The sequence below is a fragment of the Ciconia boyciana genome, chromosome 2 (assembly GCF_034638445.1).
Source record: "Ciconia boyciana chromosome 2, ASM3463844v1, whole genome shotgun sequence".
In the NCBI taxonomy this organism is placed as follows: Eukaryota; Metazoa; Chordata; class Aves; order Ciconiiformes; family Ciconiidae; genus Ciconia; species Ciconia boyciana.
In genome coordinates, this window is record NC_132935.1 from 116,253,031 (window position 1) to 116,277,538 (window position 24,508).

A 24,508-nucleotide genomic window follows, 5' to 3' on the forward strand; every position below is an offset into this window, starting at 1 on the left:
CCAGATAGCCTCTTCCATCCTGACAAACAAAGCCTGAGAAACCTCTCAGCAAATCTGCAACCAAATAAGTAGAAGATTAGTCCAAGAATCTCAAATCTCCTGCTAACCTTGTTGACCATTTACTGGCTGAAGTTATTAAATTCTTCATGCTGCATGAGTGGGTGGGATTGGCAAATTAAAGGGATTATCCTGCAAGTTGACTAACCATGGAGTTTGATTTGCTCACTTTCTGGTACCTGTGACTCATGTCTAACAGAGTGGGAATGAGACAGCAAGAGCTGTGATTACATCTGTAATCACAGAAAAAGCAGTATGTTAAAACATAATACAGATATTCCCTATCTTACTGTTGTTTACGACTGACCTATACGTAGCTCAGTTCTTATAAGTAACTAGCAATAGAGGGCTTAATAGGAAATAATTGAAATTATCAGCAATTATGACCCTAGGTTGGAAGTAGCTAAAACTGAAAACCTATCCAGTAATACAAGGTAGAGCAGTTTTATGGTTGTTCCTAGACAGAAAGGAGCTCTCGAGTTTGTACGTGAAGCCTTGGTTGCTATTATACTGACCAGTAAACGTAACATTTTCTTACAAAGCGACACAGAAAGCAGAGGAAATCATGCAGAAATTAAATGAAATCAAGAACTTAGAGTTCTACTGTGGATCTAGACCCTGCTTAAAGGAAGTCCACTACACCCATGCATAGGCACAGTGAGTAACACTTCCAGTGAGACTCACCCCGTCCCTGAACATCCAACAGGCCTTGTTCCTCTTCTCTCAACTATTGCTTCTTCTTCTGTTTCGTTTTCTCTTCTTAATAATATAAACCTTCACCTTTCTTCTTTGTCTTCTGTTTCCCCCAATGTTGAACCAGACATGCCCAGTTCTTTCATTCCTTAAAATCTATTTGTGATGCTAGTCTTGGCCTGGATCTCTGATGTGTATATATGCATTTCTCTTTTGACCTTTATTCTCACCACTGGTCAAGGGAATCTATGTGCTGATGAAGTAAGAAGCAAAAGCAAGATCTGAAAGTTCATTCGAACAGGCTGGTGTGACTCAATTTCCTTTTGTACTCAAATGAGAAACTAACCTAAAACTTAAGACCTAGATTACAGAGCTGAGTTGAGTGATTTTTTTAACAGAAGAACATGAAGACGAAAGGTTAACACACTGAACAGCTTCAACATACAGCCTTCAAGGAACATTTTGTGGACAAAGCAACTCAGAGATATGAAACATCAAATGTGAAGTCCAATTGATGTTTCATACCTCTGAGTTGCTTTGGTGTCAGCCAACAGTGGTCTCCCCAAGGTGACAAGAGAATTATCTATGCAACACCTTTGCAGGGTTTTTGGCATCACTTTACATCCAAAGAGCTCAGACTGGACTCAACAGAATAATAGAGTGCGCAAAGCTCTTGATCTCTTAGCTTGATTCGGCTCTGTCTGGAATGCTGGCTGTCACATAGCAGCAATTTCAGGAATGCAATTTCTTCATGTCTCTTCTGCATTATTACTTGGTGGTTCAAGCTTTGTGGATCACTTCAGGTCCTGCGGACAGAACACAAGGCTGCAGGCATTTCCCTGCTTTACCCAGAGGCTGTGGATGTAGTTTCATGATCACTCTAAACCACCAGTCTGTGACACCCAGGCTGTTCCCTACCTTCCTGTGTGTTTCTGCAGAACCAGCTGATCATTTCGCCATCCAGACACCGTTGCTACCATGTCAGGCAGCAGCCTGTCCTTACGTGGGATTAAGTGATGCTGGAACCACATCTGGTGAGTACCATTATTCACGTAGCTGTTTTCCTTCAGTGCTCTCGTCTGCTGCAGCAATTGCACATTTCTCTTACCCCAAGCCCGCGAGTATATGCAGTCTCCAAAATGGGCATCCCTCCTGTTCTGGAATCCTGGTCTAGATGAGATGGTAACTGCTTCCTCAAAGCTTTCAGAGTTTATCCTGAGAATGTCTCACAGACTGCTGTCTCCACGTTCTTTCTCACCCTCACAAACCTTTCTGTTTCTCTCCCTGACTTTTAGCGCCCTTGGTTTTTTGAGTCTTTGTATTTATTTACTTCTAATAGTTCTCTTTCACATCTTGTTCTTCCTAACGTACTTAATAATAGGAGAGAAGCCTCTCAGAGGGAATGATCCTCACATCCACAGCAGAGGACAACTGCATGATGGCAGGAGCAATGCTAGTTCAGCCCTGCTGGAATATTGTTTTTACTTTATTGCTCACAAAACCTTGTGTGTTGTCCTTTCGTGTTTGAGTACTGATGATTCTGACAGCAGTCCAGAACTCTAATTGAAAAATAAACTGGGCTAACATTTTTCTGTTTAATTTCTCATCAAGAAACTGCTTTTTAATGTCTCTAGAAGAGCCCTGACTCAATGTTTTCCTCTTTTTAGTGAGATAGATACCTTATACTAATGATATGGTTTAGGGTCAGCATTCACGCCTGCAGGTCAGGCATAATCTTCAAGCTCCACTGGCCTCTGCATGTCTTTTTTTAACAGCAGGAACTCTTAAGTCGCTTTTCATATATGTCTGAAGCTTATTTTACTTATAATATTTAAACAGTGAGTAATCTCCTCTGAATTCTTGAAGATCTAATAGCACGTCAGAGTGAAATCTTTTGACTCTGCTAAACACTTTGTTATTCTGGCACATTTAACTTAATTATTAAACATACAACAAGTTCAGCGGAAAAGTGCATTTATAATGAAAAATCCTCTGCTCAGCTGCATATTTCTTCACTTGATCAGTGGCACTTCTTACTTGCTTGGTAGCAAAACCCAGTAACTCGTAGCAGTTGTACAGCTCAGGGAATCACTGCCCATCTGAGTTGTAAGACTGACCAAACTGTGGGCAGTAGTCCTGATGAGTGGGTCTGTCCTACATGTCCGAGCACAGTGACGGTCAGCTCAGCAGCTTTTCAGCTGTTCTCTCTGCATGAACAAAATAGTATTAGATGTTGAACGTATGTGATTGATTGCTATCGCAATGAAGCAAGAAAAAAGGCTTATGCCTTCCTGTATGTGGGCTGAGAAAACCCTCAATCGTTCTCGGTCAAACAGTAACACCAAAGGCTCTTTTTTTCATACTGGTTCTATATGCCATATGCTATGAATGCATGAAATGTCGAAGAAGGGGGAAGTCACAAAAATAAGACATGATAAGGTAAAATTTAAGTATTTTATTTCTATAAATAGTGAAAAAACATAATCTATTTCTGAGTAATATAAAATGTTGGCATCTAGGCTGTAATTATGCTGTTTATAACAACAAAAAGATTGTACTTTCTTAAAGCTAGTTTGAAATATTAACAATACACATTGGAAAATGATTTTGTGTCAAGAGCGGAAAGCCATCTTCTTAAAGCTTGTAAAACTTTTCTTATAGCAAAGTTTCTGGGAAAGCAAATTTCTCATGCCCGTCTCAGGAATATTAGACGGGTATACAACTTTAACCATTTAAATTCTTCTAAAATAATGCATTTTAAAAGGGAGTGAACAGAAAGATTTATATCAGTCTTGGACACAATACTCCAATGGCCTTCTAAAGATGCTTTGCCTGATGCTTCATAAATAAGAAGTTTCTCTGAAAATGTTTTGCAGTTGCAGTCTATCATTTTACAGATGAGTGCAACAGAATTAAGAATTGCCGATTAAAACAAGTATACTGATTTCAAACTTCAAAGGAATCAGAGAGAGAAGATGCTGCTTTTTTAAGAGACCATTTTTCAGCTCTTTGTTCTTTTGAAACTCTTCGTAAGGTAAAGACAGATTTCATTAGCAAAGTATGCATGTACCCTGCATGCTATCCCCATATACTTGTACAGAAATCTGTATGCAAGTCCGAACAACTGAACAGTCTACATTTTGCCTTAAGTCTAATAGGAATGCAGCTGTATGTGGCTATGTTCAACAAGTGCCAATAGGATTATATCTTTCAGAATATTGTTCCTAAATTAATTTTTAGCTTTTCTTCACTTTTCATAGTAGAGTAGCCCAGGTGAAATTCTGTAGCAAAAGGACTTGGAACTGAAGCAAGAAGTAATTGAATTTTCATCTGCAGATCTTTATTTTCAATGTGCTCTATGCATCCAGAAACTGAAACTGTTGCTGCCTTATGGGTGTCCTGCAAGATGCTAAAAAGATGGCTCAGGTGTTTTCATAAAGTATCCACTAATTATAGGTACAACCTCTTCACATTTCAGTATTTTTCCCACCTTCAACTTTAGCTTTATAACATGAGTGCAGATTAAACTTGTATAATTTACAGACAGTGTCTTGGGTATTTCAAATGGCTAAATCTAGAGGTGAATAATTGAAAAAAGGTCCTAGAATGCAGTTTAGTAAATTAAAAACTCATTCATAATTATATAAAAAGTGGTTTTAACACTGAGAGGCATGGGTCATTGCTGTCATATACAGTATGACAACAGTTATAAGGTTGTATACTACATGGGATAACACCATTTCAAACACAATTCAGTAAAATGTCCCTTCATGAATCTGACATTCCATAGTTAACAGTAAAGGAAGCAACAAAGAAAATGTGTCTATTTTAAAAATTCCCATTTTTCACTTTCAGTAACCTTCAAAACAGGAGCTTAGGAGCATGCCTGACAGTAGCATAACCCAGCAGAACCATTCCTCCAACGAGACGCTGCTGGGCACCCCAGAGAGGCTCCGCACCATTCTCATAGCCCTGTACATCATCAACTTCACTGGCGGCACCCTTGGGGTCATCATGATGTCCCATCAGTTGTTTAAAAGGAGATCACAATCTGTGATGACCATTATCATCATCAGCCTCCTGGTGCTGCACACCTCTATGCTACTCAGCATCCCCTTCCGCCTCAGCTATTACATTTTACAAGAATGGAAATTCGGGAGGTTCGCCTGCAAGCTGGCAAGCGCCATCATTTACCTCCACATGTACACCACCTTCACGTTTTATGTGGCTATCATCATAATACGCCTCTTCCAACTCAAGTTTAGGAAGTGCTACACGACAACCTGGGTGATGGCTGTCTGGCTGGTGGGAGCGCTGGTGATCACACCTGTTCTTCTCTCATACTATGGCACCTCTAAGCCATACAACTCCTCCGAATGCTTTCAGTTCCACAAGGAGATACAAGAGGTGCCCATGGTGATCATAAACTACTGCTTGGTTGGGATTTTGGTGGCAGTTTGTGCTGTGCTCACCGTAATCCAGTTGTGTGTGATCTGTAGACTGGCTGTGAAATACTGGCCTGACATCAACTCCCATGTGGAATTCAGGGCTCAGGCAAAGAGTTTCTTCTTCATCTTGGTAACATTAGTGTGCTTTATGCCTCATCATGTATTCAGAGTATATTACATCCAAAACTGCCACCTGGATAAAGACCATAAACTACTCCCATACAATGAAATTTTTTTAGCTTTAACAACAATGTGCTGTTTGGATATGTTGTGCTTCATAGCAGGAATAGCCCACTGAACTGTGAACTACCAGGAAATCCAGCTGCAGCGTGTCAATACTGGCTTTTGGCAGAAATAAAACTGTGTTGGGACTTCGCTGAGCTAGGGAGACTGCTGAGTTTTTGGCCTGGTTGTATAGGTCTGTAGTGTTGTTTGGCTTTTGTAGACTAGTAAGATCCATCTTCCAGAAGCTACTGTTTTTTATCTTCTCTCCTGAAGGCAGACACATGAGTCTTACTCTAGTCTTTGACCTAAGAGTCATGCCCTGAAGCTTCATTAAGATTTTCCTCAGCTGTCCCTCTCTAACAATTATAGCCCGAGTATCCATTCCTTTCTATTTTTTCCTCAAAGTGTCTCAGTAACAACAACCCACAACAACAACCCAACAAGTTGTCCACTCAGAAGGTCTAACAACTTCTTCTGGCAATTGTGATACTGAAGGGAAGAGAGGGAAGAAAGAAATTCCTTTACAGGGTTTTTGTATTAGTGATTTTAGATAGTAAGGACATAAACTCTATTCAAATAAAAAGTATTCAAGGCATGAAACAGGGTATGAATGAAATATTGTAGTAGCATATTTCAGCAGAATCCTTCTTTTCTGCACTTATACAAAGTGTATATTAAATTAAATGATGTGAAAACACTTATCATTTTCACAGCTTCAGCTTTACTTGCTTGATTCCAAAACCACAAGCAGTTCACTGAATTGTGGTAATTACACATTTAGAGTGAGTGAGAGCAGAACAGGCCACAGGTTTCAAAACTTCTGCATTATGTCACTCTCCCGTCAGGGCTGGATCTGTGGCTGTTATCCCTTAGGTCCATTGTAGCCAAAGAAATACAAGTTACTGTGGTCCCATAACTGGATCTGGAATCTGAATTGAGGAGTCTGGTAATTTACTGAAGGATCAGCAGCTCTCTAGGAGAGGGAAATATTTTATCAGCCTTCAAAAAACCTTTGATGTCTGGTCACTTTCAGTTGCCTGTTGATTTACTGTCAGATGCCATATTTTTTCCATTTGCACATGTAACAAAGCAAAAGTAGAATAAACTAACTGAACTGTGTTTAATCAGTTCAAGATATGCTCACGTATGTGTATACAAACTTGTGCTGTAGTATATATTTTCTCCATTAGACAGATTATGTTCTTTGGGAACCACATCCGTTCTGGGAATCTGTTTTATCCTCATTATGTAAAAGGTCTTTTTCATGATTGCATTCTGCCTGCTCTGCTCAGTGCAGAAGGTCTCTAACCCTTCTGCCAAGGGCCCCACTGTCGTTTGCTGTATCCCAACAGCTTGAGGCCAGATTTCTCCCACCCCTGACTCCCAGGAGTCACACAAGGGTACGCTTCCTCTTTCATAGCCCCGTAAGTTGCCATAATTTTTAGTCTGGCAATCTGTGCTACAGAAGTGCTATGATCCCTGGATTCAAACAGGTCAAAAGTTGATTTGGGAGGGTTAAAAAGTTACACCTATAAAGTAATGCTAGTGATGCCTCAGATTGATAGCATTTCTTTGAATGAAAGAGCTTACACCTACTTCGTCAATCCTGAATAAATGTTTTTGCCTTTACATTTCTGTAAAAAAAACTTTGTTGAAAATTCCCGATGGTTCCAGGATCCTTTCTGCCTCTTTTAAAAAGTGGGAGGTGTCCAGGGGACCAGCAGCAAGTCCTGAAGTCTTCTGAAAATCCTGCCCTTATGGCTTCCTCTAGTGTTATCAGGTCCACTCCTGTTCATACAATACAGTCTGCTCAGCCTATGATTTTCAAAGACGGCAGCCAGAGGTACAATACAATACAACAGAGATGAAATGCAAAGGAACAGATTCTAAAATGGGTGAATAGCTCCCAAACCAGCAGCTTTTCAAATCCTTCTCCAGGCAGGATGCAGCATACGTAGCTGATAAGTGAGCCAGGGCCCCTCAAGGTGAAAAAGTTTAAAGCTCTGGTACTTCGGGATAGTTTTGAGGAAAACAAGGCAAAAGGCATGGCCTGCAGAGAAGCCATCTGCACCTCTGCCACCAGGAAGAGTGGGGGTAAGTTGGATCCACCAAAATCTTTAGGAAAACTGGCAAAGCTCCAGGTGGGGCAACAAGTACCTTGTTTTTCCCTTCTGTTACCTGAAGAAATGTCCTGTGTCACTGCCTATTCTCACTGCCCAGTGTTTCCAAGATGATTTACCTGGTAAAGATCAGAGTCATCTGGTGTTGCTTGTGAGCCTGCTGATAATCTAGCAGTCCAGCATAATGGTGTGCAAGTTTGGGAGAGGAAAAGGGAGACGGCATGCATGTCCTCAGCTATGGTAACAAATTGTGCCTTGGTGGCCTTGCCCTTGCCTTTTGCCTGACATATTTTACCTGTGCCTGGCTGTGTACCTTGCTGAAATAACCATGACCCACTGACTTGTCTTCCTGGCGTGATGCTGAAGCTGTGTTGCCCTTCACAGTTGTCTGGTAACCACTGACTGCTGGCTGTCATTGGATCTGCTCTGCTTGCCTTGCTCGGGTACCATGGGATTGCATGCTGCACTGGGTCTGGCTGGGATGGAGTGAACTTTCTTCGTAGCAGCCCATATGGTGCTGTGTTCTGGATTTGTGGCTAAAACAGTGCTAATAACACACAGTGTTTTGACTACTGCTTGATGCTTGCACAGCATCAAGGCTTTCTCTCTTTCCCACTCTGCCCCGCAGTGAGTAGGCTGGGGGTGGGCAAGACATTAGGAGGGGACACAGGTGAGACAACTCACCTGAACTGGCCAAAGGGATATTCCATACTATATGACATGCTCAGCAATGCAAACTGAGGTGGAAGAAGAAGAAGAAGGGAGGGGATTGACTTATTTGGTGGTGGTTGCTCAGAGACTGGCTGGGCATCAATCTCCTTGTGGGAGATGATAAGTGATTTCCTGCTTGTTTGCTTTTTTCTTTTTCCTTCACCTATTAAACTGTCTGTGTCTCAACTCATGAATTTTGCTTTTGTTCTTCCTGTTCTCTGCCCCGTCCTGCTGGGGGTGGAGGGACTGAGAGAGTAGTTGTGTGGGTGCTCAGCTGCTGGCCAGGGTCAGCCCACCACACACCCCTTGTCGGTGAGACCCCTGCCCCCCCGTTGCCAGAAAATTGGATGTAGCTGAAACTTGCATCTGTGGTGCTTCTTCCTTGCAGCCACAGCCAAAACAACCTTTATTATTAACCATTGCAATGAGGGAAAGTATGGAAAGTGAAGTGCAGCTTATGCTTCAGCTTCTTCTCACAGTTATTAAAAAATACCAGTTTTTGCACCAAGGCTTCAGGTAGAACTTCATTCTAGTGCTTGCTGTACCATCCAGATTGTACCTCATCCCCATTCCTTCTTCCACCCAACAGTCACTTTCTTTAACCCTACTCATGAACCACACTTCTCTCTGCCTCTTGGCCTTCACCACTTGATCTATCTTTCCTGCATTTTAATCTCAGCTTCTTTTTATTTTTTTTACGGTTGACCATTTTCTCTGTACCTTCTCTTACTGACTAGGGCTCAGTCATGTGAGGTCAAACCACTCACTGGTCTCAGTAGGGTCCTCTTAATTCAGAGGATAATGGATTGAGCATTGATTCCAGTGTGTTACGTCCGAGACTCACATTAAAGTGATAGAGATAAGCTGTATTCAATACCCAGTCCCCCACTGAGATCTGGAAGCACTCTAAAAACTGGTTAAAATAGAAAGTTATCACTCTCCAGGAGGATAATCTGAGAAGTAAATTCTGAAAGGGCAATAATATTGAGCTCAGATTGTAGGGTACTATTCTTACTATGAATTATGTAATGACACATCCCCTGGAAAACAGTTAAAAATGATTGGTTTGAATGCCATTTGCATGATCTAAGTAATTCTGGAGATAATTATACACATTAGTAATTGCTTTCACGTTAACTGAATATGTAAAATTGTAAACCATTTAGTCATCCCATTCATTTTTAATGCCATCAAATGAACGCTGAGAAAATCCCCAGACATTCTGAAGGAAAGAATATCAAACTGCTAAATGTATCTTCCGTTGTTGTTCTCTACATGAAGTTCTGCGTAAAAAGAGCAAGCAAACAAAACAAAACCAAAATCCCATTTGTACACCTGACTTCCTAAGTTAGCTTGATGACAGAAAGCTATAGGGGGAGCAAGAGGATTCTTACCATCAAAAACTAGTGTGCTCACTGCTGTCACAACTACGGTGCTACTATAGGTGGCTTGCTTCTACCTAACTCAGGCATATCCTTTTAAACAGTGCTGAGGGTGATGTGAGCCCCCTCACAGGCAAACGGCACAAGGAGCATATCTTTTTAAATTCATATCTGCTAGTATCCAGAACAGCAATGCTGAAATGAAAATGTCTCCATCTTCTTCTGGTGCATCTGTTCCTTTTGCCCGCCTATAGAGAAAGGTCATATTGGTGATGCTGTCAGATGGGCATGCCCCTCACTGTAAGCAAGCAGAAGGAACAGATGCATTAGGAGGAAACAAAAGCACACTCGCCCTCCCTTTTTTTTTCTTCTCCACTCAAGCACTGGCATTCTGAGCACTAACAGAGTTTGGTGGGGAAAAAGAAAGGATGATCAAGTAATGCTATTTGCCTCAGATGGTTCAAGCTGCCCAACCCATACATAGCAGGAAGCTCATTACAATTTACAGTCCCCATTCTCCTGTCTGCAATAGCTGAAGATCATTTCCTTTGCAAGTTACAGAAGTATGAACTAAAGACAGTGATCTGTTAAGAGGTCACAGGGAGAATGGTGTGGGGATGGCACACTTGCAGAGTGTGTATAGGACACAGACAGACCAACTTTGTCTCCATGAATAATAAAATTGTTCACATCACGTACTCTGCCCAGAAGTCAGGGTTAAAGCTATAATCTGTCTCCTGTTTTCACTGTTTGAGCCTGAATCCCTGGTCCTGGCTATCCAAATACCCTGAGTTTCAGGGTGGCTCTTTGCTATGAAGGGGTCAGTCCCCAAGACTAGGATTCATGTGCATCAGGGTGTCCTTGTTCTGAACAGCAGTTTTCACAACAGTCTCTTTATTTTTTCCGTTGCAGTCCTAAACATAAAAACACATTATAGTTCCTGCCTTTTATCGTATACACTCCAGTTTGGGGTTTTGAGTGCCACCATGAGCCACGGAGCAGCTATCTGGCATACAGAGCAGAACCACATGTGGATAAACTTATGAAAGGAGTTTTGTGTTGAAATTACTTTACCTGTAAGCGCATGGATGAAAACATTGCAGAAAAGCTACAGGAGGCAGCATTTATAGCAATGACTGTTACACAGAGAATAAATATTAGACAAAACTAAACCTGCAGAAACATGAAAAAAGATTTAAAAAAACCAACAAAGCTACAAATGGCCAGCAAAACCCATTATTTCTTCATGTCTTCTTTACTACACTGTTTTCAGCTGTTGGTAAGGAGCCACATACTAAATCCATGTAAGGATCCATGTGAGTTGACTTACCTGGATTTAAATCCAGGTAAGTCATGACCATCTGTTGTCACGCAAAGGGTGTGACATAAATTGTACAGAGATATTTTGTTCATCAGCTGATAATTTTGTGACCAGACTGACAATCAAAGGGCAGGAGCCACAGCTCAGGAGGAAGATGCTGATGTTGTACAAGATGAGAGCGCTACATCACCAAAACCATACAATGCAATGGCAAGTTAATAGCAAAAAATGTAATTTCTAAATGCTGTCACTGATGAGTGTAATTGCTCACGGTCATCTACTCCCTGTCATTATCTTAACAGAAGAACAGGCAAGGCAAGGAGCTGCCAGTGAACTGCTTCACCTATTCCTCAGTTGTAAGAAGATTTATTGTGTTGAACAGATAGAGAATACAAACTCTTGGGAGTTCTACAGAAGAAAGAGAAAAAGTCTGACAGCACAAAAGCAGGTGCACTGATCAACCCCATTTCTGAATCATTAGACCCCACAGCTTCTACCTGGACTCTTGAAAGGGTTCATGTTTTGATCCATCCAGCGTGCTCCCAACCAGTCTCAGGAACTTCTCTCCAAAAGGATGTGAAGTCCTCAGCAAAAACATTCATTGTGCACTCAGTGAAAACTTGGTAGCCTTGTTCTTCTTCCTTGTGCTTCTTAGCTGTCTCTCCCCACTTTAGACCCTCAAGCGCACTCCTCATGTCCCAGTTTCTGACCCACTTGGGACTGAGATGGCATCCCTGCCTGCAGAGGCTCTCCCGCTTCGAGTAGTTGTATATGATCATTTATGGAAGACCACACAGGAGCACTGAGGTACATGTAGAAACGTACAAGCCAGTGAATGTTGCTTGTGAAGCACCAGATTTGCCCACAGCAGAAGAGGGAAAAGTTGGGCTCCAGATGAAGTAATTTTCTCTCTGCCAAGGAAAGATGTAATGGTGGCTCTCAGTGCTCTGCCTCGGTGCTAACAAGAAAGTAGCTGCCTGCTTTTAGGTCCTGGCAAGCAAGGAGGGAGGTGATAAATGTTTCAGAGGAAAGAAGGCTGCAGGAGACAGATTAGAAGACATTTGCCTTGCATGCCGATTCTTTCATTCATAATCTCTCCTGAATACTTGGGAAGGCTGATTTGTGTTACCCAAGACATGCTACCATTGCATGAAACACAGTGTAAGTTCTAATACTCCATGGCAATAAATGGCATTAATCTATCAAACAAGAAAATAAAAAAACCCACTATGATAAGGTAGAGCCTTTATATGATATTAAACAATAGCATAAAAACACATGCTGCTTTCATTTCATACTCTGCTTGGCAGAAGTATCGTATGCTAAGTAAATCCAGTGACACTTCTGTCAGTACACCACTAATGTTTACTCTAAGATGTGATAAACAATCCTTCAGCCATAGTTTTTTAATAAAACCTCTTCCTATAGCAATTCTTCCTCTTTCATTTTCACATCCTCTCTCTGTGGAAACCCCCTCTAAAATTTTGTATTATGAAAATCAGCAGATTCACATGAAAAGGCTACCCACTGGAAAAAAACTTCCTCTCCCCAAAATTATAAAAGCAACTGGGAATAAAGGGGAATCTTCACAAGCTCCATGCTTTATTTTCTCCCTGGCATTGTCATACCAACCTCCTTTCCCAAAGCTTAACCTAACCAGGTGACTGCCTGTGTATCGTCGGTGGCGCAAATGAAGGAACTAATTCAGGAAGAGGCTTTTCCGCAATGAGGAGCACCAAGATGACTCAGCTGCTGCTCCTGGTGTCTCTCTCACTGTCCTCTGGCTCTGCTGTGAAAGCATGAAATGTCAGTGCACAGGCTGGTGGAGCCTGTCACATACACCGGCTATGCAACATAAGTGACCAGGCACTCTCCTGCTTTAGCTCTACTGATACCCTACAGTTACCCTAAAAACATTTCTACAGTTCTACAGTTACCCTAAAAACATTTCTATATGTAGAAAGGCAATTTTCCTAATTACTAATAATCTTTCCTCCTAACCCGTAGCACTCTTCAAAGGAGAAATATATTTTCAGGCAAATGGCTCTTGAAAACTGCCAGTCTTTTTTATCTATCTCAAACTTCGCCCTTCCCTGGAAATTTTACCCTCTAACTCTCCCTGAGAAGAGTAACATCAGCAAAAGTTACTACAGGATTAGTTACAACTTTCTAAGATTTTAGGCAACACATAAGCTGATGAACAAAATGTCTCTGTACAATTTATGTCACACCTTTTGCATGACAACAGATGGTCACAACTTACGACTTACCATGGATTTAGTGCGTGGCTCCTCAGCAACAGCTGAATGAACAGCTCTTTGTAAGTAGCTCTTACTCCCCTTTAAGGAAGGAGAAGTTTGGTATCATATGGCACATGGTTCATCTCCTCATCGTCTGTTTTCTTTTCATCTGTTTAGTGAAATACTGTTTTTATGTTTGTGGGTGGGAAAACTAACCCACTGAGCACCAGAAAGTTCAGTGTAATTTTTCCAAGTTTCCAGACTTGAGCTAGTCTGTTACTGATGACCTTAACGCTTGACTTATTTGGCTTGTTGCCAGCCAAGTTTTGGCACAAGGAGGCTAGCCAGTATAAGGTTTGGGAACCACTGACTTAAACCAAAGTTATGCTGCAATTACAATCACTTTCCAGAACATTTAAACAGCTTTAAAGCTTATTTAGGTAACAAAAACTCTTACAAAGCCTAGTGTCTGCCCATAGACGGGGCATCTGCAGTTTAGGAAGGTTCCCACCATGCAACCACCTCACCTCGATAGCCTCGTTCCAAGACCCATATCGCATACATGGAATGGACACAGCCCTCTGATTCACGAGACAATCTTTGTGCCAAAGCAGGGGCTTTTTGCTGAAATATCTGAGCAGTGTTGATGGCAGCTTCCTCTGACAGCACACTCTGTATAAATAGAAGAACTGTTTATGAAATAATCTCACAACAGCAGTATCTGAATGAGAAGCATCAGAGGAAGATTAGAACCATGTAGAGGAAACGAAGGAACTCTGAGAAGTCTGCAAAACTGAGACAACAACAACAAAATCTTAGGTTTTATAAAAGAGAAACAGCTCAATTGCAAAACTCAGGCTATTATAAGTCAAGACAAAACAATGCAAAGGAGAATGGGAGAAGAAGGAAACGTGTAACTCATAATCATTTGCTTATTTATTATTTAAAATGACAAAGTAGTTAAGAGAGTGTAAGAGGGAAATAGATAAGAAGACAAAACAAAAGAGGCAGCTCAAAAAGAAGTCTCTGAAGTAAGCTAACAACATTTGATGGGTCATTGCTGGCTGATAAACAGATGTGGCTGAAATAAGCATGAACACAGAGTAATGGTGAAGATGAAATGCTAGGGAAAAATGAAAGGTATTTTTAGGAGAGTCTTAGTAGACCAAAACAGTGGATTGCACTTGCAGAAGTTGAATTGCTCTCTGAAGTCACCCCAAATCAGAGTATCTCTATTATTAAGTATAACAATATCCAATTCCATTAGTTTTCCTCTAGAATTATTCTTTTACTACTGTTCACAGAGCTTGAAAAGGAATTCAGTTAAAAAAAAATGCTCTTCTGTCGTTATCAGACAGAATAGAATCTGTTTAATCAGACCCTCTCTGATCACACGGAATAATAATCTAATAAGAAAGCAATACATCCTCTAAACCTATTTCTGCAGTGGCTAGCTCGTCGTGAAATAGCTCCTGGGAAAAAGCTCTCAGCTCACCTCTGTTCCTGCACACCCACACTGCATGAGCCCGTAGGAGTCTGATCAAAGCATCCTGGCTTTTCTGCTAGCAGGTAACAGGCTGTCAGCCACCGGACTGTCTCCTTATGCCAATGTTTCCCTGAGCTGCTGCCATCAGAGAAGGCTACAGCTGAAGTGTCATGGAGGCACCTCCACCCCAGCAGCGTCACTTTGTAATCCAGGCACGGAGTGCAGCGATGTGCCTGGGATACCTCTGCCTGGGGGAATCACAGTACAGGAACAACACAAGGAGTCAGGGAGGGGTAAGGGTCTCAGATGTTGTCTGACCAAAACAAAAGTCATCTAATACGTGCAAGTTCCGCCAGTCACCAGGCTGTAAAGCCACAATCCTTCGACTTTAGAAACACTCTTCTAGCACATAGCTAGGTAAGCTAGAGCTTGGTGTTTTCTGCCAATTTTGTAAGTTAGAAGAGAGTCCGCCTATAAAATCTACACAAAACTGCAATCCAGCAATTTTGGATCATCAAGTCTTCCTTCTTCTGCAAAACCAGAAGACAATATCCACCATTTCTTGCTGCTAAGGGTAAACCTTTGTTTCCTGGTGAGTAATGTCCTTGCAGCAGGAGCATTTCACGAGGTGCTGCCAGCTGGCCTGTGGAACATGGCTGGGCACTTGTTCCTGGGAAGGAGGGCAGTGGGAATATGAGTTTATAAGCAGCTAGCAGAACCAACAAAACACACTTTCAGAGAGTTAAATGAGATGGGTGCTAGCCAATCAGAAAAATAATTATGTGAACGCATATGAAAAAATGCAGTAAGACTTCAAGCAGTCAAAATATGCCATTAATCCATCTAGTAACCTAAGAAACCCTTTCTACAGAGATTTAGAAGAGGCCCTGGTGGAATATCTCAAATAGACCCGACAATGATGCTAGGACCCAGTTTTGCAATCGTTAAACAACCTTGTTAGTTGCTCTGAGGTATGCCTCTTGAAGCCTGTATAAGCTTTCAGAGGAAAGAACTCATTAACCTCTGAACTGAGGTGTAATTGTGCCACACCACGATATCATTAGCATGTCCTGTCACTCTGTGATTAATTACTCTTAAATGGAGTATGCTACTGCATGTCCTCAGATAAACCAGTGGGCATCATGGAAATGCACATAAAAAACCAATCTTCAGGACACTCAGTGGAATTAACAGTGCAGACTTCTTTACAGGATTAACGTCACATGTCCCCATCCATCAGATCTGTAGAGAACTTCTGCTCTTCTCTTGCCAAACTCTCATGTTGCGTATCAGCATTACGGTAGTAGTTTGATTCTAAATGACACTGAGGAAAACTAATATTATTAGGCATAGGTATTACTGACATATGTGCAGTACTAGTATCACACTGTTCTGCCTGGCAAGGCTCAGCACTGCCTCAGTATGAACCAAAGCTGAGCAGTTCTAGCTGCGTGATCATTCTGTTCCAGCAATGGGAAGAACGGACCAGTAATGATCCATATCCTATTCTAATGCTCTTAATTTTTCCTTTCTAGTGCTTAGAGTTCCTCTTCCTGTCCATCACAATGCCACTAGAGATCCTCTACATGTGAAGTTGGTGGGTCTCAGAAAGGAGACCTATGTCTTGAAAGAAGTAAGGCAAGAATATGCCCGTAAGTTACATTGCTAGTACCTGTTCCGAGGTGAAGTTTTACTCATGGTGTTCCAATGCACATACCTCTCCCCACTGATTGTTCAGGGAAGGTAGACATTTTGCAAGACTGTTTCACTACGTCTAAAACACAGGTGGAAGCTGGGTGGACTGGATCTCATGCCCTCTACATCCGGAAGGAAATGATCAGCAGGTCTACCCAGTAAGTGTGCTGGTGTCAGCAGTGAATAAATGGCACAAAGTATTCACAGTGCTTATCTCACTGACTCCCAAGATACTGCTAGAGTTTATTGGCAAGGACAAAATCCCAGTTTGCGTTGTGGAGAAAGAATGATTTCAGAACTTTCTGAGGACTACAGAGAAATCAAATACCTACCGGCAAATTCTCACCAGGAATTGAAACCCCAGAGTTTCACGCAGGAACCCTATCAGTCTCTGGCTTTAGTTTCTTTTCATGCTTTCAGTATAGTGGCCAGCAGACTATGCACCTACTTATGGCAGTGGCTGCTGATTACAGGGAAAGAAGTGATGCTGTTCAGGATGTGTTGAACTGCTGCACATCTCAGGCAGCATTCTTGAACATCCCGAACTGGTATAGATTACATGAGCAACTGGTGTAGAGTACATCAACAACCACCTCCAAAAGCACATACAAAGTTTTTTTTTTTTTAGAAGAGTTTTGGGGCCATCCGTAGGTGAACCTATTGCTTTGGACTGGTAGTGTTTCATATTGTAATCTCTTCATGTGCCAGTCAAAACAGGACTTACATCAGCCCCAGGTGACTGTGTACTGGAACAACAGGCAGTGGCGAGTGCAAGGCATGTCAAGACTATCAAGGCTGTTGGTTAATATTGACCCACTGAGACTGGAAAAAGCAAGATGTCCTCACAGTTCTGTCAGACATGGCTGGTGACAGCAGCAGAGAGAACATCATGAGGCATTCTGTGCTGTGGGGTCTGTGCTGTGGAAGATACTGACTGTACTACGAGCTTCTCAGATGTGTGCTCACCTTGCACAATAAATGAAACATGCTGTTGCAAGGGTCAAACTTGATTAGAAACAGAAGGCTGCACTAGGTGTCTAACAGGAACATAGCTTGTCTCTAGCTCTAAAACTGCCAATATCACGATGGTATGTCAGAATCTGACTTTGCATCTCCTTTGAAGTGAGTTCAGACAACTAAAGAAAAAAACTCAGCCAACCAACTTTGGCTGAAGATTGGCTGAATCAACCAGATGCTGAAACAAATGAAGTTTGTCTAAGGAAAGTATGGGCAGTTTGGTAGTATTGCTGGAAATTAGAAGCTCACAGATATGTTTTAAAACATTTAATTTCTGCCAATATGAACTCAGCTGGAAGTAATGCAGAAATAGTGCAAGCACAACTTGATTCATTGATGAGGAGGAAAGCTAGCAAGAAACTCTCCCCCACCACAATAGTTTCAGTGGCAAAGAAATATCTGCTGCCCTGCAGCAAATCTCCAGCAGGTAGTGTGTAACATTTCTGGATTTATCTGTAGTCCAGCATGCAGCCGTCTTTCTCTCAAGGAACTGATGACACCTGTTCTTTCATTAAAAAGGTAGCTAGGTTGAGCACAACCACTGTAGCAACTGGAAACCCAGACGCATGACAGCTTCTTTCTTTTGACTTGACTTCTGTTTTATCAAGTAGCTTTTCCTGTAATGTCACGAGAAAAAAAGTCTTCAGCTTTGTCACTCTAAGCAGCACCCTAGTTTTATTGTGCAGAATGTTGTATGTGCATAGGCAATAGCTGTGACAGCATGAAGAGCATCACGTTATAAAGCTTTCATAACAATGCAATTATTAACTCAAGTCATTCAGACACATTTTCCAATAACTGCTTTGTATGTTTGATACCGTAATCATTTATGTTAGATGACTCAAAATGTGCCACCATTAGAAGCCTTTTTGAAATAATTGTTTTCAAATCTGTTCAACAGAACTGTGGTACTTGGTGGTATTGTGACATTTTTTGTTGGTTTTGGTGCCATGAAAGACTCAAGTGGGATTCAAGAGGGATTACTCATCAGCACTGTCTTCCCTTCCTTCTTCATGCTCAGATGTGTCTGCCCACTTGTCAGCTTCTCAGAAAGCCTCTCACTCACTTTCATATCTGTTTCCTCCTCGGCAGTAGCCTAGCCACCAAGTGACATTCTCGAACTTGTCTGGATAGTTTCTGTGCTTCCTACACTTAGTCCCTCTTTAAGAGCACCCAGGTCTGTCAGGTTCCTCACTATAAGCTGAGCTGGCCTCTGAACAGATTGCCTCTGGCTACCCCTCACAGACACCTCTGCGCTTCCTCAGACAAACATGCCACTAAAAAACACCTGGAATTGAGAACATGCCTCATACCAGTGGAGCTACCGTAAACCAATTATATCATGTAATCTACTATTTGAAAAGCGTACACTGAAAAAGAGTAGCAGTGCGTAACATTTAACAGACTGTTTTTAAAACAGATTAGAGAAGGTTACAAAGTCTTTTTTCCATTTGGCTGTAATGAATCACTCTGTGGTTGGTGTTATCTCTCCTTGTCTTTCCGCTGTTTAAACTTCCCGTTCGTCATAAAGCCACTCACTGCTGCTGTGGCCACCCAAAAGATACCTGTATAGTTTAAGCCAGTCATCTTGAAGAGACAGGTACTCTCAGCAGGCAGTCCATCCCTTTCAAAAATAGGTGTTTAAGATAAATAGAATTAATATCTGAACTCACCAATCTATCTTTATCACTACTCAGAGTCCGGATATCTGCCTTATTCTGTCTAACTTCTGGAAGCCAGTATGAGGAAAATACCTGTACCTCTGGCAATATAAGGGAAATATTTTGCCCACCTCATCTCCATCCATGTTTGGCTCTAACAACCAAACTGATAGGTCACCTCTCTGACACTCCCAGATCAAACACCCAAGCTTTCTGCACTTCCTATTACACATATTATTGTAAAGTGCCTAACTGATCTAATTTTCAGTGCTTTATGATTTAGTTTTCATGGCCTCATTAGACCTTTTTATATTCTTTTGGAAATATTTACAGTAAGTGAGCCACACTGGGCAGTACAATGCTGATAAATTTGTGGGGAATGATCCAAGTTACCCGAGCTCTTTGAAAGGAGCTGTGCAGAATTCGTAACTGCTTTTAGTCACATAACAGTGAAGCTGGTGGAGAGCTGTAATTTAGTCTCAGGTTCTCCAATGTTAATCACTAATCAGAACACACAACAAGTTGCATAGCAGGTAGAGGCAGGGTATGCTTGAAACCAGTCTGCTACTGACATCATCATATTTAAAAATAAAAGCAAACACCAAACCCAAGGAGATGAGAATCTGAGGTGAGTTGTAATTGAGCTGCTTTGTTGAGCTGCTTCAAGAACTTATTTCTTCCCTGCCCCATCTCTCTCCTTCAAAATGATAAGTTAATCAGCTACAAAAGTACACAGCGAATTCTCATGTCTGCATCAGTCTTTCTGTCTTTCCTCACAGAAAGGTAGTCTTCCATTCATAATTTTAGATTAGTAAGTGATGTGTTTAGAGTAGTAATCTTCACTTTACATAATCCTCTCCTTTATATACTTTTGCTTTCAATTGGGAGCAGATACGAAGTTGATCATGCATAAGATACATACTTAAAAGTCAACTAACTCGGCTGTCTTCTTCCACCACTTTTCAGTATTGCTGCAATATACAATGTTTAAGTGCATCAGTGCTGACACTTATCCTATTAAAGCTCTGAGAACGCACATCAGTGCTACTGCAATATTATCATTCTTTAAATTTTTCCCTTCTGGCTGAACAGACAATATGATTGATGACAGAAAGCCTGGTTATGCAGAAAGTAGTTACTAGTAAAAGAAGCATTTCAGTGAGTCATGAATAAAGATTTAAATGAAAACCAGAACCTATAGTTAAAAACAGGCTATAGATCAATTTTCTTTAGAAAGCAAACCCTCCTTTCAGTTATAACTTATTCTTTGACTTGAAACAAAATATCAGAAGACAAGAAGTACGCGTACAAGAACTACAACTACCCAGCTTGAAATCCAGTGAGCCAGAATGGTTTCTAGAACCTGAAAGATATGAAAGGATGATAAAAATACAAGCCAAACTCAAAAGAGAAAGAGAATCAAGAAGTGAGAAAAGCAAAATTTAACATACACACAGACTGAAAAAAAAGAGCCAGAAAGGAAAAAGAAATGTTTCCCCCACAAACCAAAAGACTCTGCCACTCTGTGGCATCTTTTTAAACAACATTTGAAAATGAATTTCTTCTGTGACAGAAAAAGGGTGAGAAATGTATGGGTTTACACGGTAGGCACACTTCTTTATTTTGTTTTGGTTTTATAGTTATTCTTGAAATTACTGTGTTATCATCTGAAAGATGAATATACAGATTTCCCTAGCACACAGGAAAAAAAAAGATTATTATGAATTTCCTCAAGTCTTGCTATTAAGAGTATTACTTTTTGACGTCAGGTGTCTTTTGTTTAAAGGGTAGCTTCAATCTTACCATAGAAGGGAGTGACATCCACGAAGTATGTACGAAACCGCTGCTGCGTTATCCCACGGGACCTGCGAGTTTGTGGAGGTACCCACGGGCAGGGCCAGAGCTGCTGCCTGTGCGGTGGCCCTGCCGGCAGCCTCTCCCAATGCAGTTAATGCCACCTGCTGGCTTTCTGCTTCCAGTACAGCTTTCATACTGCACTCAGCTCTGGGGAATAAGCTCAGGACATCCCACTCAGTTCCATACATTCGGAAGTTAAGGTTATGATAAAACCGAAGCTCCAAAGAAACATTGCTTTAATATAAAATCTACCAATTCTGGCAATAGACAGCCTGGCAGCAAAGATCAACACCACGATGTAGTGGCAGCTTGCAGGCAGGCTAGTTTTGCGTTAAGCCGCTCTGACCAGATGTACAAGTGTTGTCTTAAATGCGCTAGTACTAAATTCCTACTCTTGTAGGAAAATATGCGTATGACAGAAGGAAGCATCACAGAACACAAAAATCCACGAGAAAGTCCCATTAAGGAGATTTTTCCAAGGTATATGTTAATTATATACCAAGTAATAAAGTTTTTTAACAAAATGCCTGAGGTCTATCTGAAGAATCCACGTAGATGGTACAAACTAAAAAAAAAAACCAAAACCAAACCAGTTTATTCCTTCCTTTTTCAGTTGCTTCTTATTTTAAGGACAAAACATCTCTAAAGAAAGAGTCTGAGCGACTGCAGGAAGGGAGAAGCAGTGATAACTGCACTGCTGCTTGGCTGTTTATATGATATCACATGTCTGTCACCTCAGAACAGTAGGAGAAAGTAAGTGTGAAGTTTTAGTACAAACTCGTTACTGTTCTGTCAGCTGTCACCATTTCCTCACTCCACTCCTCCACCATTCATATTTCTCTTCAGGATCCAATTCTGCTGAGGTACTAACACAATTTGCAAGCAGCTCAGCATAGACTATATCAATTTTTTTAAAACTTCTGAAATGATTCATAACCACAAGACTTTGGTATTAACACATCCCCTAACTCCCTGGTCTTACTGTTTCCTACTTTTACAATGACAAAAAAAAAAAAAAAGAGTACCGACACTGGGCAGGATGAACTGGGCAGCAATAGGCAAAATATTTCATTTTATCCTATGATTTTTTAAAAATTTATTACATTTTTGTTTAGAAATTTTCAATGTTCTCGATGGCATATGTAGAAGAAATCTCCTCGTCTTCCTCCCCATGGAAGAAGAACTCACAAAGCCAGGTTGCCCGATGCTGGGGAAGGACTCACCATACTGTAAGTCACCATTTTAGTGAGACAGCGGTGGAAAGTTCACAGGTGCTGTTCCTGTCAGGGAATTGTGTGGCGATGTTTATGGGAGCCCTACATTAATTCATTTTCACAAATCAATTTTTTCCAAAGGAAAAATCAAATCAGGAAAGAAGCTTCATACAAAGAACATCATACAAGTAGGTTTTTTAATAGCAGGGAGAGAGGCAGATACGAGGAACAGCAACCGGTTTATTTCTTCTTTGCCAGAACCAGGCTTGTGTCTCCACTATAATGTAATTTTGAGGTGCACCATCCATATTCCACTCATGAGTACTTGTTTAAAGGACCAGGAACTGCCCCAGGACCACTGGGTTAGCATGCAGAAGTGGCTCAGGATCTGACAGAGCCTGTCTGACTGTACCCCCCTGCATGGCCAAAATCAGCAATTACTTCAATTTTGGCACAAGAGGAGCTTTTTTATATAATATAGTATTTAAAAACTCACCACATTGAGTTTCATGGAACACCACATAAACTTTCCTGCTTGTATAGTGGGACTTTTTGGGTGTACAACTTATTGTTAAATCTGAGAGCTTAATGCATGAGAACATGCATACAGTATGAGTGTAAACATGAAGCCTCCCAGCATGATACAAGGTTGATCACATAGAACTAAGAGAAGAAATTAGTAGTTGAAAATGAAAAGATATTGAAATGTCTGAAATCAGTCAAGTATTAGTCCATGTAAAACAAACTTGGTAAAACACCCTCATTCTTGCTTTGCAGTAAATGAAGGCAGCAGAACTGATGAAAGGATTTTTTAACTGGAAATCAATAGGAGTAAATTTGTCTTTCTGCCCTTCTATAATTTTCAGCTTTATTTCTTTACTGAGAATATATTATTGTCTTCCTATTTGTTCTCCATAGTGGAAAAGTCTTAGCTCCCATGCTAATGCCACAGGGAGGCAAACATTGGACATACACGAAGAGCACAGAAGCTGATCATCCTTGGCAGGATCTTCAAGAGATCCCTAACTCAAAGGGAATTATTGTCTTACCCCAGATTCTGGATGACAAATCAGTCTTACTTTTGAGCTGATGCAGTGTCCTTACAAAAATCACAGTGAGAAGCATGTTATAGCACAGTAATGGAGTCTGCTTCAGTGCTGTACTCCATTACAGCTGAGAACTAATTCCCAGAGCTGCAAGAGCATCTTGAAACAGTGTTCGCATAGTGAATAAAATCTCAGATTGTCTTGAAACCATTTTGAGGAGCTCAGGCAGGTCTGAATATATACCAGAGACAGAAATTTACCATTTAAAGGGTAAGAATATCAGGCAACATAGATCTAGGTGCAAAAGCTTTCTTGCTGCGATTGACACAACTCTGCTTAGCCCAACCACTGCTTAATCAACCTGATGCTTGTGTAACACTTCTAGGATTTCTACACGGCATTTCAGCACCAAGAAGATGAGATGTTTTCCAAGCCTGCCTTTATGGGGTTTTAATGGTGATACAGCTGAACTCTGTGATGAACTTGCGGTGCTAATAAGCACCATGCCCATAAAGCTGCCCTCAAAAGACACCTTTACACCTTTGAAATGGACCTATGATTCACACATTATGCAGCTGATGCTGCACGATGCTCCAGGCATCTCTAGCAATTCTGGCAACTATTGTGGCAGCAGATAATCAAAATATATCTGCCTTCATTCTAATACATAACAGGCTCATTTAATTGGTTTAGTTACTTCATCTGTTGAAAATGACATTGACGAAAATCTCAGTTATCCAAAAATGATTGATGGATTCAATACAGAGAAAGTTTGCAAGTGGCACTAATCATAATGAATCTAATGGTTTGCAAATGATTCCATTTCATTTATATAATAGGGTGTTCAAGATAATTACCTTTGACATATGATATTCATAATGTTTGAAACATGAACACATGTTTTCCAGGATGTTTGTTTTTAGAAGTATATGCATATTGGCCCTACATTATGAAATTACAAATGATTCCTTTTCAGGATTAGTTAGCATTTGTTGGCAAGTTTATCCTTTTTGCAAGAGAGAATGTCGTAGCAGCTGTTTTAAAGTATATGCATTTGACTTCTCTAATAATTTCAAAGAACACACTCGTGAAACCTGCAGGATAAATGATTTCACTAAAGCAATAATTTGTATTTCAACACCAGCAAAGGACAAGGTGGAGGGAATGAAAGCTAGCAATCAGCAACAGGAAGAAAGAACATGACATAACTGAAAAATTTAGAAAACTCAAGGCTGATTTTCTGAATTAATTTCAAATGTTGAAAAATAATATGGCTTCCTTCCTGTAGGTTTACATTCTGACTGTGTACACATATAAACAAATTTCATATACAAC

At 40.9% G+C, this 24,508-nt stretch overlaps 2 protein-coding genes across 4 annotated transcripts in view; both read left to right on the forward strand.

The window, feature by feature from the left end:
- The first annotated feature begins 1,534 nt into the window (after positions 1 to 1,534).
- LOC140648145 (probable G-protein coupled receptor 141) lies at positions 1,535 to 8,392 on the forward strand. Of its 3 annotated transcripts, XM_072853685.1 has the most exons (3): positions 1,535 to 1,784; positions 3,627 to 3,784; positions 4,606 to 8,392. In XM_072853685.1, exon 3 carries the CDS (start codon positions 4,633 to 4,635, stop codon positions 5,494 to 5,496), a length of 864 nt encoding a protein of 287 aa, XP_072709786.1. In that variant the 5' UTR covers positions 1,535 to 1,784; positions 3,627 to 3,784; positions 4,606 to 4,632; the 3' UTR covers positions 5,497 to 8,392. The 3 variants fall into 3 exon arrangements, with proteins under 3 accessions (XP_072709786.1, XP_072709784.1, XP_072709783.1); XM_072853683.1 differs by lacking the exon at positions 3,627 to 3,784; XM_072853682.1 differs by lacking the exon at positions 3,627 to 3,784 and having other exon boundaries at positions 4,621 to 8,392.
- A 9,326-nt stretch (positions 8,393 to 17,718) lies between these two features.
- Positions 17,719 to 24,508, forward strand: part of NME8 (NME/NM23 family member 8) — a 29,834-nt gene continuing 23,044 nt past the window's right edge. Inside the window, exons 1-2 of the mRNA XM_072851606.1 lie at positions 17,719 to 17,822; positions 22,029 to 22,142. The gene's annotated coding sequence lies outside the window, so the exon portion shown is untranslated. The remainder of the gene's footprint in view (positions 17,823 to 22,028; positions 22,143 to 24,508) is intronic.